At 35.4% G+C, this 13,060-nt stretch overlaps 1 protein-coding gene across 7 annotated transcripts in view; it reads right to left on the bottom strand.

Moving 5' to 3' along the window:
* The window catches only part of LOC136034359 (trafficking protein particle complex subunit 1-like), a 78,712-nt gene that overhangs the window by 5,486 nt on the left and 60,166 nt on the right, over positions 1–13,060 (bottom strand). For all 7 annotated transcript variants that reach the window (XM_065715494.1, XM_065715496.1, XM_065715497.1 and 4 more), the window contains one exon: positions 10,842–11,051. In XM_065715494.1, the coding sequence (XP_065571566.1) occupies positions 10,842–11,051 (210 nt within the window). The remainder of the gene's footprint in view (positions 1–10,841; positions 11,052–13,060) is intronic.

Here is a 13,060-nt window from a genome sequence, read left to right as displayed (position 1 = left end):
CAAAGCGAAAAAAAAGCTGTTAATGTTGTATCCGGTGGATTCAGGACTCTTTGTTGCACGTTGGTTTCCGTGAAATAAACACGTTGACCATTCTGTAAATGTACCGCTAAGTGAACAACAGCTGGACTACGTTCATGTATCAGAAATGAAAGAATTCGCCAAACAGCTTCATTACTGCTTATGTATCTTCCAGCCTGATATTGTACGATTTCGTCGAAATCTTTGATTTCGGGCTGCAAGCCAAAAACTGCCATGTCACTGCCTTTGTTGACGTATTTACATATGTATTTGATTGCCTTTACGGAGTTACATTATTCAACGTTTATGTGTGCATTAAATGTTTTTGATAATAATGGGGAATATGGAACAACCCACTGGTTATCTACTTCGATGGTGGTACCGTTACGCTTCTTTATTATTGCTGTTTTACCGCCATCTTCAGTAGATCTTCTTCTATATTGTGGGTAACCATCATTGCCAGTAATTGTGTTTGATACTAAAAGTCGAGGATATTGCTTTGTGCACCTTCCTTTGGCCATGCATGGTGAATTTTCGTTCAGTGCACGGCAAGGTCCATGTATCATATTTTTTACAATAATATCATGTAACCCCTTATCGACATTTTTATCAGGTATTTGAGCGGAAATCACATCATCAATTTCGTTCGAAGTAATTTTTTTATGTAGCCAGATTAGTATATGTGCGTGTGGCAAACCTCGTTTTTGCCATTCCACTGAGTACATCCAGCATCGCACTGACCCAAACACTTCAAGTTTTACTATGTAGTTTATCAGTGATTTCAACTTTTGCCGGAAGACACGGGCCGTAATGTCATGCCTATGAACCGCCGATTGTCCTTGAAGTAAAAGCTGCAGTATCTCGTCCCAAGATTGATTACATGTAAATGTAATAAATAAATCTGGACGACCATAGAGACGAACATACGCAATAGCATCTTGAGCATATTCATGCATATGACGGGGACTGCCAGCATATGACGAAGGTAAAATTGTTAATCTTCCAACGTTTGTGGTATTACCGTCCTTTATAACTGCATCTCGCAAATGAATGTATTGTTCAGAGCGGAGCTTGGTCTGATTCAGGCGGATATATAGCAAACGTTCTGATTCAATTTTAGCATACATATCAACGACGAATTGGTAAACAATTCACGGCATTTTAAAATATAATTTCTTCATCCTGCCGAATCATTAGTCTATAGGAATAATAATGCATTGCACTGCATTTCTTATTCATTTCTTTGTTAGTGGCTGGATTCATCAATTTAATATTAAAGTGATAGCCGTCGGCTCCATCCCAAAAAATGATAGGATATTGTAGGGCATCGTAGCATCGATGAGTTTCAGCATTTCTTAACAACTGAGCGTTTCGCTTATGAAGAATAATATCTCGAGGTAAAAACTGATCAACGACCATAACGATTGCCACTTCGTCGATAGTTGGAGCATTGTATCTACGCACATGTTGGCCAGGAGGCGTTTTGTCAGCGGAAATAACAATTTTATGCGTATCAGTGGGCATCAAATCGATGGCTGTTTTGAACAGACGCACTAAATTATTATTTTCGTGGAAAAGATGTTGCAATTGGGAAACGATTGTCCTTTCAAAGTTGGGAGAAATTTCGCAACGTGCATTCAATTCAGAATTTCTATCACTGATGAAGTACAATTGTAAAAATTTATGATTCTCGCCTGAGAATGGTAGAAGGGACCCTGCTCTATGATAAATTTGCCCTTTTACTTTGAAAGTAGACATAAATTGATCTGGATTTTCGATTTGGGCTCCAAACGACGTCATTTGGAAACATGAGTTGTATTTTCTGATTTGTGACAAAAAACGCTTAAATTCTGACGTAGTTCCAGTAAGGAAAGTCTTCAATGGCTCTGGTGGTGCAGCTAATAGAGGAAGTTTAACTTTTCCTGAGGCGCAACACATTCCCATTGTTTCACCATTGAATTTCAAGGCCTTGAATTTCAAGGCCTTGCAATAGGAACAAATTTTAGACATTGTCCCGATTTGAACACATCTACTCAAGCTATAATCATCGACTGTGTTGTACCTGAATGCCAGGCGATAGCTTTCAGGTTGCTCTGATTCCTCGGCACGCTTTGTTTTCTTACTTTCTCTATCAGCAGCAAGCCTGATTTCTTGCTGTTCTTGTGATTCCTCGGCACGCTTTCTTTTCTTACTTTCTCTATCAGCAGCAAGCCTGATTTCTTGCTGTTCTTGTAATTCCTCGGCACGCCTTCTTTTTTCACTTTCTCTTTTAGCAGCAAGTCTGCTTCCGCGTTGCTCTGGTAGTTCCTCGGCACGCTTTCTGTTCTTTCTTTCTCTATCAGCCTCAAGCCTGTTTCCTTGCTGTTCTTTTGATTCCTCGGCACGCTTTCTGTTCTTTCTTTCTCTATCAGCCTCAAGCCTGTTTCCTTGCTGTTCTTTTGATTCCTCGGCACGCTTTCTGTTCTTTCTTTCTCTATCAGCCTCAAGCCTGTTTCCTTACTGTTCTTTTGATTCCTCGGCACGCTTTCTTTTCTGACTTTCTCTATCAGCAGCAAGTTTTTTGGCATAGACTCTTTGAGCATCTTCATCGGCTTTTGCCATTGTAAGTTCATCAGTCATTTTAAACTTAAACATTAATAGATTTCTACGTGAACATATGTCTTAAATATCTTGAATGACGTCACTGTCGTAGCAAAAATGACGACAACTAACTTGATGACGTCAGTCAACACAGAAACATGACGTCACCTGACAGACAGACAGACACACAGACAGACAACTTATTTATATATATATATATATATATATATATATATATATATATATATATATATATATATATATATATATATATATATATATATATATATATATATATACTATATATATATATATATATATATATATATATATATATATATATATATATATATATATATATATATATATATATATATATATATATATATATATATATATATATATATATTTTAACTACGTAAAACTTGCGAATATACAACATTCTTTGCTGTCACATTGTCTGTCCATATAAATAGATTGTCAGGTTTACCAACTCTTGAACATGCAACATAATAATTGTCCATGGGAAAACAATCCGTATTCAGAACTATACCGCATTTTTCTAACGATTGCACTTGAGCTTTGTTGATGGTGATTGCTAATCGAACATTCCCTGTGTCCCCGTCGTCATTTATATATCCCCCTGTGCCCCCAGCGTCCCCGTTGCAGTTGTGTCCCTGTGTCCCGGTCGTCATTTATATTCCCAGTATCCCGGTCCTCATTTGTGTTCCAGTGTCCCAGTCTGTAATTTCTCTTTGAGCGTCCCGGTCGTCATTTATTTTCCCTGTGTCCCGGTCGTCATTTGTGTCCCGGTGTCCCGGTCTGTAATTTATCTTTGAGTGCCCCGGCCGTCATTTATATGTCCCGGTCGTTATTTGTGTCCCGGTGTCCCAGTCTGTAATTTCTATTTGAGTGTCCCGGTCGTCATTTATGTTCCCTGTGTCCCGGTGTCCCGGTCGTCATTTGTGTCCCGGTGTCCCGGTCTGTAATTTCGTCAGTCGACAAACATGACGTCAGTCGACAAACAACTTCATGACGTCAGTCGACAAACAACTTCATGACGACATACAGCTCAATCTTTATAATGACGTCAGTCGACAAACATGGCGTCAGTCGACACACAAACATGACGTCAGTCGACAGACACACAAACAAACAACTTATTTTTTATATATACTAGCTGTTGGGGTGGCGCTTCGCGCCAACCCAACACCTAGTTGGTGGGGGGACTTCGCCGTCATCGTCATAACAAACATGACGACAACTAACTTCATGACGACATGATGACATGACGCCACTCGACAGACCCACAGACAACTTATTTTTATATATGTAGATAGATAGATAGATAGATATTAATAGGTTGTATGTTTGTTTGTTTGTACGCATATGACGTCATTATAAGGCTTTGTATATGACATCATTATAAGCATATAAGGGGGCGATTCAAAGCTAAATTTTAGTATAAATCCTACAATGGCAGAAGAAACAGCCGAGGAAGCTGCTCAAAGAGTTAATTCAAAGAGAAATTTTAGTATAAATACTACAATGGCAGAAGAAACAGCCGAGGAAGTGGCTCAAAGAGTTAATGCCAAAAGGCTTGCGGCTAAAAGTAAGTAAAGAAAAGAAAAAAAAGTAAGAAAAGAAAGCGTGCCGAGGAATCACAAGAACAACGTGAAAACAGGCTTGCGTCTCAAAGAGAAATTACCAAAAAAATCGTGCCGAGGAATCACAAGAACAACGTGAAAACAGGCTTGCGGCTCAAAGGGATAATACCAAAAGAAAGCGTGCCGAGGAATCACAAGAACAACGTGAAAACAGGCTTGAGGCAAAAAGAGAAATTACCAAAAAAAAATCAAGCCGAGGAATCACAAGAACAACGTGAAAACAGGCTTGCGGCTCAAAGAGATAATGCCAAAAGAAAGCGTGCCGAGGAATCACAAGAACAACGTGAAAACAGGCTTGAGGCAAAAAGAGAAATTACAAAAAAAATCATGCCGAGGAATCACAAGAACAACGTGAAAACAGGCTCGCGGCTCAAAGGGATAATACTAAAACAAAGCGTGCCGAGGAATCACAAGAACAACGTGAAAACAGGCTCGCGGCTCAAAGGGATAATACTAAAACAAAGCATGCCGAGGAATCACAAGAACAACCTTAAAACAGGCTTGAGGCAAAAAGAGAAATTACCAAAAAAAATCATGCCGAGGAATCACAAGAACAACGTGAAAACAGGCTTGCGGCTCAAAGAGATAATGCCAAAAGAAAGCATGCCGAGGAATCACAAGAACAACGTGAAAACAGGCTTGCGGCTCAAAGAGATAATGCCAAAAGAAAGCGTGCCGAGGAATCACAAGAGCAACGTCAAAATTATCGCCTGGCATTCAGGTACAGCCCAGTCGATGATTATAGCTTGAGTAGATATGTTCAAATCGGGACTATGTCTAAAATTTGTCCCTATTGCAAGGCCTTGAAATTTAATGGTGAAACAATGGGAATGTGTTGCGCCTCAGGAAAAGTTAAAATTCCTCAACTGGCTGCACCACCAGAGCCATTGAAGACTTTATGACGTTACAGACCGGGACATCGAGACACAAGGAATACAAATGACGAACGGGACACTCAAAGAGAAATTACAGACCGGGACACAAATGACGACCGGGACACAGGGAATATAAGTGACGACCGGGACACTCAAAGAAAAATTACAGACCGAGACACCGGGACACAAATGACGACCAGGACACAGGGAATATAAATGACGACCGGGACACAGGGACACAACTATAGCGGGGACGCCGGAAGGGTATAGGGGGATATATAAACGACGACGGGGACACAGGGAATAATCGATTAGCAATCACCATCAACAAAGCTCAAGGGCAATCATTAAAAAAATGCGGTATAGATCTGAATATGGATTGTTTTCCCATTGACAATTATATGTTGCATGTTCAAGAGTCGGTAAACTTGACAATCTATTTATAAGCACAGACAATGGGACAGCGAAGAATGTTGTATATATATATATATATATATATATATATATATATATATATATATATCATATATATCACAGGTGGGACACAGGGACACAACTACAATGGCACGTAACTAATATGACGCGTAACGACTTACGTGCGGGGGGGGGGGGCCTGGGGGGGCGCGAAGCGCCCCCACCAACTAGGTGTATATACCTACCAACAGCTAGTATATATATATAGGCCTCTGTTGAATTTCACATCTTATCACGTTTGATATTTCAGGTGCTGGTTCCAAAGCGACATCATTTATAGTAACTGCATCTGCAAATTTTCGTTTTTGGGCCTTCGAACAGACATTATATTATATAAATAACTGTTGCGTTGGAAACTCAACAATCTTTTTTACGCTATATATGACATTTTATAAGAAAATGCTTATATGATGAAAATAAGTCATAAGAAATACTTATATGATGTACTAACATTTGCAAAAACCAAAATAAAGGCTCTTAATGAATTTTCCCAGACTTCCGACCGATCTAGATCGTTTTTTATGCGAGAATATCCCAAGATACCAATTTTCCTGAAAAATACTGAACCATTTTTGAGAAAAAATACACAATTATTGCTCACTTATAAAGATAGTATAAATAATTGATGCGTTGAAAACTCAACAATCTTATTTGCGCAATGCATGACATCACATAATAAAATGCTTATATGATGTCATAAGAAATGCTTATATAATGTACTAACATAGTAAATGACGTCATTGGCAAAACCAAAATTAAAGCTCTTAACGAATTATGTATTTTTCTCGAAAACGGCTCCATCTTTTTTCAAGAAAACTGGTATCTAGGGGAATTCTCGCATAAAAAAAAAAAACATCTAGACAGGTCAGAAGTCGTTAAGAGCCCTAATTTTGGTTTTTGCAAACGACGTCACGTACTATGCTAGTACATCATATATAGATGTCTTATGACATCGTACATGAAATCATATAAACACTTTCTTCAATGATTCCATGAATAGCATAATTAAGATTGTTGAGTTTCAAAGCATCAGTTATTTATGTAACATAACGTCTATTGGAAGGCCCAAAAAACAGAAACTTGCAGTTGCAGTTACTATAAATGATGATTCTTTGGAACCAGCACCTGAAATATCAAACGTGATAAGATGTGAAAATCAACAACTTGGACCATCAATTGCGACAACGCCAATACGGGCAGCAAAAGCAAAGGCCATTGCTAAATCTGAAGGAAAAAATCTGAAGGTCTGAAGGAATCAAAATCCAAAAAGCTGTCAAAAATGAAAAACATCATTACCAAATTTCTTTTCTTTTAAGTATGAGATTTAAGACATGAAAAAAGTTGAAAACATTTTTAAGTTCAGTTCAGAATCGAACGAGTCATTTTTGACTTGCTCACATAGCGCCGAACCTTTGTTTCTTTTTCGAAACAAATTGTTTCTTTTTGATGGTGGGACAAAAACTTCTTTTTCTTCCAACAACAAACAAATACAAAGTAGAAACAATAGGGAAAATCTTTTCAAAACAATGGAAATCAGTTCTGTGAATATTTCAGCCCTATGTCCAAGGGCCGTCTTCAGCACAATACGAGAACGAGAGAGAAAATATGTATATATAAATAAGCTTACATTAAATGTTGAGAATTAAAACTAACAATGTTTTTTAAAAACTCTTTTAAAAAACAGCCCTAGCATCCTTACTTCAACGAAGTTCAACCAGGACTGACAAAAAGAATAAAGGGAGAATTTAAATTCATTCAAACTAAAGAGAATAAAGTGATTAAATGCAATTTCTCAGAGCCAACCTTGCTTTTTTTGCAGCCTATCTCAAAGGCCTTTTTGTAGCTGGTTCAATACTATTATAAATTGGTTTAGTAAAATATTTTGTTAGAAATTTTTTAATTAAATTTGAGTATAAAGAATTTAGTGAGTATTCCCCTAAGTCCCTGTTCAAAGAAATATTATTATCTATTTTGAGACCATCGTATGGGACGGATTATTAAATATATGCCAACCTAAAGCAGAATCAAAGGAGTTGTTGGAACTATTTGAGATTAATGCCTTTTCTATGTCTTTTTTGTGCTGTTGTAACCACTTTTCTAAATTCCTATGTGTCCTGCCGACATAGTAATTTCCACAATCACAGGGTATTTGATAGACCCCTCTTTGGCGAGTATCTGGGGTCTTATCTTTACCGGAATTTAAGAAATTAATTATTTTAAAATTATTAGTAAAAACTACGTACAGATTATTTTTTGTGCAAATATTAATTTTGTTGTGATTTTTGGTATATACGGAAGATAGACAATATTTGAGGGCTTATCAGTAGCCTCATACTGTGAAATATCTTCTTCGATTTTACAAGAATATCTTTTTATTCTACGGTTAATTATCTTATTGACAAAAGGAATGGGGTATCCATTACCAAAAAGAATATCTCCGATAAAGTTTATTTCAGCATTTATATACGAATCAGAGCAAATATTCAGGGCACCATCAATGAGGGAAGTTACAACTGCTCTTTTAACTTGTGAGGGGTGATTTGAATTGAAGTGAAGATATCTATTGTTTTGAGTTGGCTTTCGATAGATAGTAAAATCCAGTTTATCAGCATTACAAATAATTAACACATCTAAAAAAGGTAATTTATTTTCAATTTCAACTTCTAGGGTGAACTGCAAATTTCGGTCATAATTGTTAAGATGATCTAAGAAGATCTAAGATCTAAGCTAAGATCTAAGAAGCCCCGAAGTTCAGCTTCCCCATAATTCCAAAGTGAAATTACGTCATCCATATAACGACCCCGATAGATGTGCTTTAAAAATAAGAATTTAATGCCCAATTTTCAAGGTTTTCGACATAAATATTTGCCAGTGGCCCAGATAAAGGTGCCCCCATGGGTAACCCATTTTTTTGCTGATAAAAAGAATCACGAAATTGAAAACACATAGAAACCTTAGTACAAATTTTAACCTGAGTCATTAAAACTTCACAATCAATTCCCGTCGCTGAAACCTCGATTAAGTGTCAATTTTCTTCTATTTTGTTTTTTAATAATTCCTCAGAAATAGTCACATCTACATTTGTATACATGGAAACAAAGTTTTTAAAAAACATTATTAGTTTTAATTCTCACAATTTAATGTAAGTTTATTTATATATACATATTTTCTCTCTCGTTCTCGTATTGTGCTGAAGATGGAAAGGCAGTGTGGTCTTCGTCACTATTTTCGTCTAGCCTATGGGGAGCAGTTGACCTATGACATCTTTTATTTTATTAGTCTAGGTAAGAAACATGCTAATATTATCAATCAACAGAAATTTTTAGAATCCTGTAGAAATGAAAACCTTATTCCCAAGTCTTTAAGATATAAATTACATTTAAATACCTGGAAAGAAGCGCAATTCGCCCATACACTACAGTTAAAAACCTTAGTCCATATTATTAAGGACAAAAAACAAAACAGACATATAATTTCGTCAGAGAGAAAATCGCTGGAAACTTTTTTGCTGGAAAACATGTCCACTGTTGATTTTGCTCAAGTTGTTAGATTAGAAAGGAATTTGTTAAGCCACGATTTTCGCTTGTCTAAGGAACGCCTTTATAAAAAATTGGAAGGCTTGCGAAATGAATCTTCGATGAGAAACCGTATTTATTCTCAAAGATTCACTCCTGGACCTGCTATTGTTAACCTATCTTTTAAAACATCAGAACCCCTGGAAATCGAAACACTGGAAAAAGGTCCAAAATTCTCTTTTCTACCGAAACAAGTTCCTGTTGCAGATATAGTTTCCTCTCTAGAGTCCGCTTTACATAAACACTATCCATCTGTTTCTAACCCTGATGAAGTTAGATCTGGTCCTACAAATACCCTTTATAACAGCCAAAAAAAGGTTAAGCCTACTACCACTTCCACACCGGAAAATTTGCACGACATAAAAAAGCTATCTAATCTCCGAAAAGATCCTTCTATTATAATAACTAAAGCAGATAAAAGCAATTCATTTGTTGTCATGAATACGACAGACTATGACAACAAAATTCTTTCGCATCTAAATGACACAATTACAAATAAAACAATAACTCATGATCCTACTGATCAGTTTGTTAATAATATTGTAAATGAATTAAAGCAGCTAAAACAAAATGGTAACAATTATACAATAAATTTTTCCCCGTGGTAGTTACTGTCCCAAACTCTACGGTTTACCAAAAATACATAAACAGGGTACCCCTTTAAGACCTATCATAGCGTGTTGGAAAGTTAGGCCAGCTTTGCCTCTCAGAGAGATCTTCTCTTCGAAGCTATGCGAAAAGTGCATGATGTAAATGGTGGAAGGACTAATCCGCCTTTTTTGGAATAGGGGCTGGAAAGACTACTGGTCTTCTTCTCATACATGGCAAATTTTTCACCTACTATTAATTTTGATCAAAGACTTATTTGCAGTATATATATATATATATATATATATATATATATATATATATATATATATATATATATATATATATATATATATATATATATATATATATATATATATATATATATATATATATATATATATATATATATATATATATATATATATATATATATATATATATATATATATATATATATATATATATATATGTATATATATATATATATATATATATATATATATATATATATATATATATATATATATATATGTATATATATATATACACTGGGCTCAGCAATATCTTGCCGAATATGCAATTCTCGAATGCAAATCTCAATGATAAATGTCTACATTCCAACCTTTTCAACACTAATTTTATCTCACTCTTTTTTAGCTTTGTTTTAGTTTTTACCTTTTTAACTTGCTGATATTTTCCGCTTTTTTTTTTTTTTTTTTTTTTTTTTTTTTTTTTTTTGACTGATGAATGGCTTTGCATTTCGGATTTTGTTATTTTTGACATTTTTTAGCCAGTTTTTTAGTTGTTGTGCTATTTTTATGGCCTTTTTTATAGTTTTACGACTTCGAAATGCGAATTCGGTCTTTTGGGGCTTGTGATAGTCTTTTTTGAAATTAATATCTCGTCTTTACCAATTAAATATTATCTTCAATTATCGATTTTAATTGATTGCTTATGCTGTAGCATTTTCCCAGTGGCCTAGTAAAGATTCCCCAAAATAACTTAATTCGAGCTGCTTTACTTTTGAACAACCTAAATGTAATGCAAAAAAAAAATCCAACCTGTTTATAAATAGTGTGTACAAGCTCCTGGACACCAGAGGAAGAGACATCTGTATTGATGACGAACTTAACACCAGATGGCGGTTCCAACATTGTAAGGCAGTACTTATTTGTTTTATAGGAAAGAAATTTATCCTTTACGCTCACTGGGGACATCTTAGAAACAAAAGACTGCAAGGAATGTAGCATGCCGAACATCAGTTTACCTTCCTATAACAGGAAAGGTTGAGGAAATGAGAGATAATAACCTAATAAAATAGAAAAACAAAGATTTTACAAATTACAAGCAAAGACTCTAAATGACTTTACAAATATCATATCGCTCAATATCAATAGCACAAAAATAAAGATGCTTATATTGACGATCTGTACGAGAACTTTGACCTTATCTGCCTGCAAGAAACCTTGTTAACTGCTTCTAGCAGAAATTTCCTTCATCGAAGCTCTGTTCATTCGGTTTTTACTTCTGATGCAGTCACCACGCGTGACCACCCTTATGGAGGTCTGGCCTGTATTTTTTTTAAAAAGTATTGATCTTTCGAACCCATCCCTTTTCTATTCGGATAAGAACATTCTTGCTGTTAGAGTAAATAGTACTGTGTTTGCTAATGTTTATCTTCCATATAAAAATAATACAGTGGAGTCAATAAATATATTTTCTATTACATGCAAGTCTTTAAAGTCCGTGATGAATCGTGTCAAGGAAAATAAACTTGATTTTATAGTTCTTGGTGAATTTAATACGGATTTGGATGAACAAAGTTATCGATCCCGAGAAATATTGGAGTGCATGCCCCCTTACGTGATTCTGAAGAAAGATTTATCATACTCCTAAATCCATCAATCTGGTAGTGTTTCTAATATTGATCATATAATCAGTTCGCCACAGCTAAAATGCTCGATTATTCATGTTGATATTGAGACTGATGACATTGACCATCTATCGCTTTCATTTACTACTAAACTGAAACGTAACCTTTGCAATGTTGCCCCCTATTGGGAATTCTAAATGGTTTAAATGTAGTAATTGGAAAAGAGCCGATATTGCTATATATATATATATATATTGTCTTTATCTACATTGCTTAATTGTATTCTTGTGATTTATCATCTACTCCAATTGCAAGTAAAGGGTAGCAAGCGTGATCTTGATAGATATTGTGATATTGATGATATTGATGAGATATTGATGATAGATATTGTGATGATATAATTAGACGTATGAAAGAAGCTGAAAAATTGCGGTTCCCGGAGTGCGTATTCGTATAAAAACGCGGAAATCTATATGGGCTGCCGATCCTGAATTAAAGAATTATAAAAATAAGGCAAAACTTTGGCTTCGAATTTGGGTTGATTGTGGTAGACCTACAATGGGGTCTGTTGCGGATATAAAGCAGAAAACAAAGAATGATTATAAGAAGTACCTTAAATTCATTCGTTATAAGGGTATGGAATTTCCAGCCTCTAAAAAGGATTGGTCTAAATTGATCAATTCTGAAAAGATGGATAAAAGTGATCTTTACAATAGTGACTCGATTTCTAGGTCACCTTAGTATGTTTACTATTCGGGAATTTTTTCCAAAATTAATTTTTTCGTGCAGTCACATTATTCTCGGTCACTTTCTAAAATTCTTCCGCCTTCGCTTCATCAAGGCCGTATTATTCCAGTATCAATAATTGCTGTTGAAAATACAATTAAACAATTGAAATCTTCATCCATTGATACTGATAGTATTGATAGTGTAAAAAATAGAAATCCAAAGTGTGTTATTCTTTTATTTCATTTGCAGTTGTTGTTCCAAATGTGTTTAACATCTTCTCTGGTTCTGGGTAGCTTTCTTTGTGGAACTGTCACCTCAATTCTAAAGCGGGGAAAACTCCCTTCTCAATGTTCATCTTATCGCCCTATAACCACTATGTGTAACTTGAGTAAAATCCTTGAATATATTTTAATTCCTCATTTAAAGCAAAATATAAATTTCGGATTGAATCAATTCGGGTTTCAATCTGGTATTGGTTGTCAACATGCACACCGTGTTCTTTCTTCCGCCCTTAAGAATAGCATGGCTGAGGGGTCGCCACTTTATATATGTACTTTGGACCTTTCCAAAGCTTTTGACAATGTAGTTCACAGTCAAGCTTTTTTCCCCTTTTAAATAATGGTGTAAATCTTCAGTCATTTTTCTTCTTCGTTTTGGTATGAGAATTCTTTCCTCCGG

This window comes from Artemia franciscana, chromosome 13 (genome assembly GCF_032884065.1).
Source record: "Artemia franciscana chromosome 13, ASM3288406v1, whole genome shotgun sequence".
In the NCBI taxonomy this organism is placed as follows: Eukaryota; Metazoa; Arthropoda; class Branchiopoda; order Anostraca; family Artemiidae; genus Artemia; species Artemia franciscana.
The sequence above is the reverse complement of the archived record's forward strand: the minus strand, read 5'-3'. Positions and strand labels throughout refer to the sequence as shown.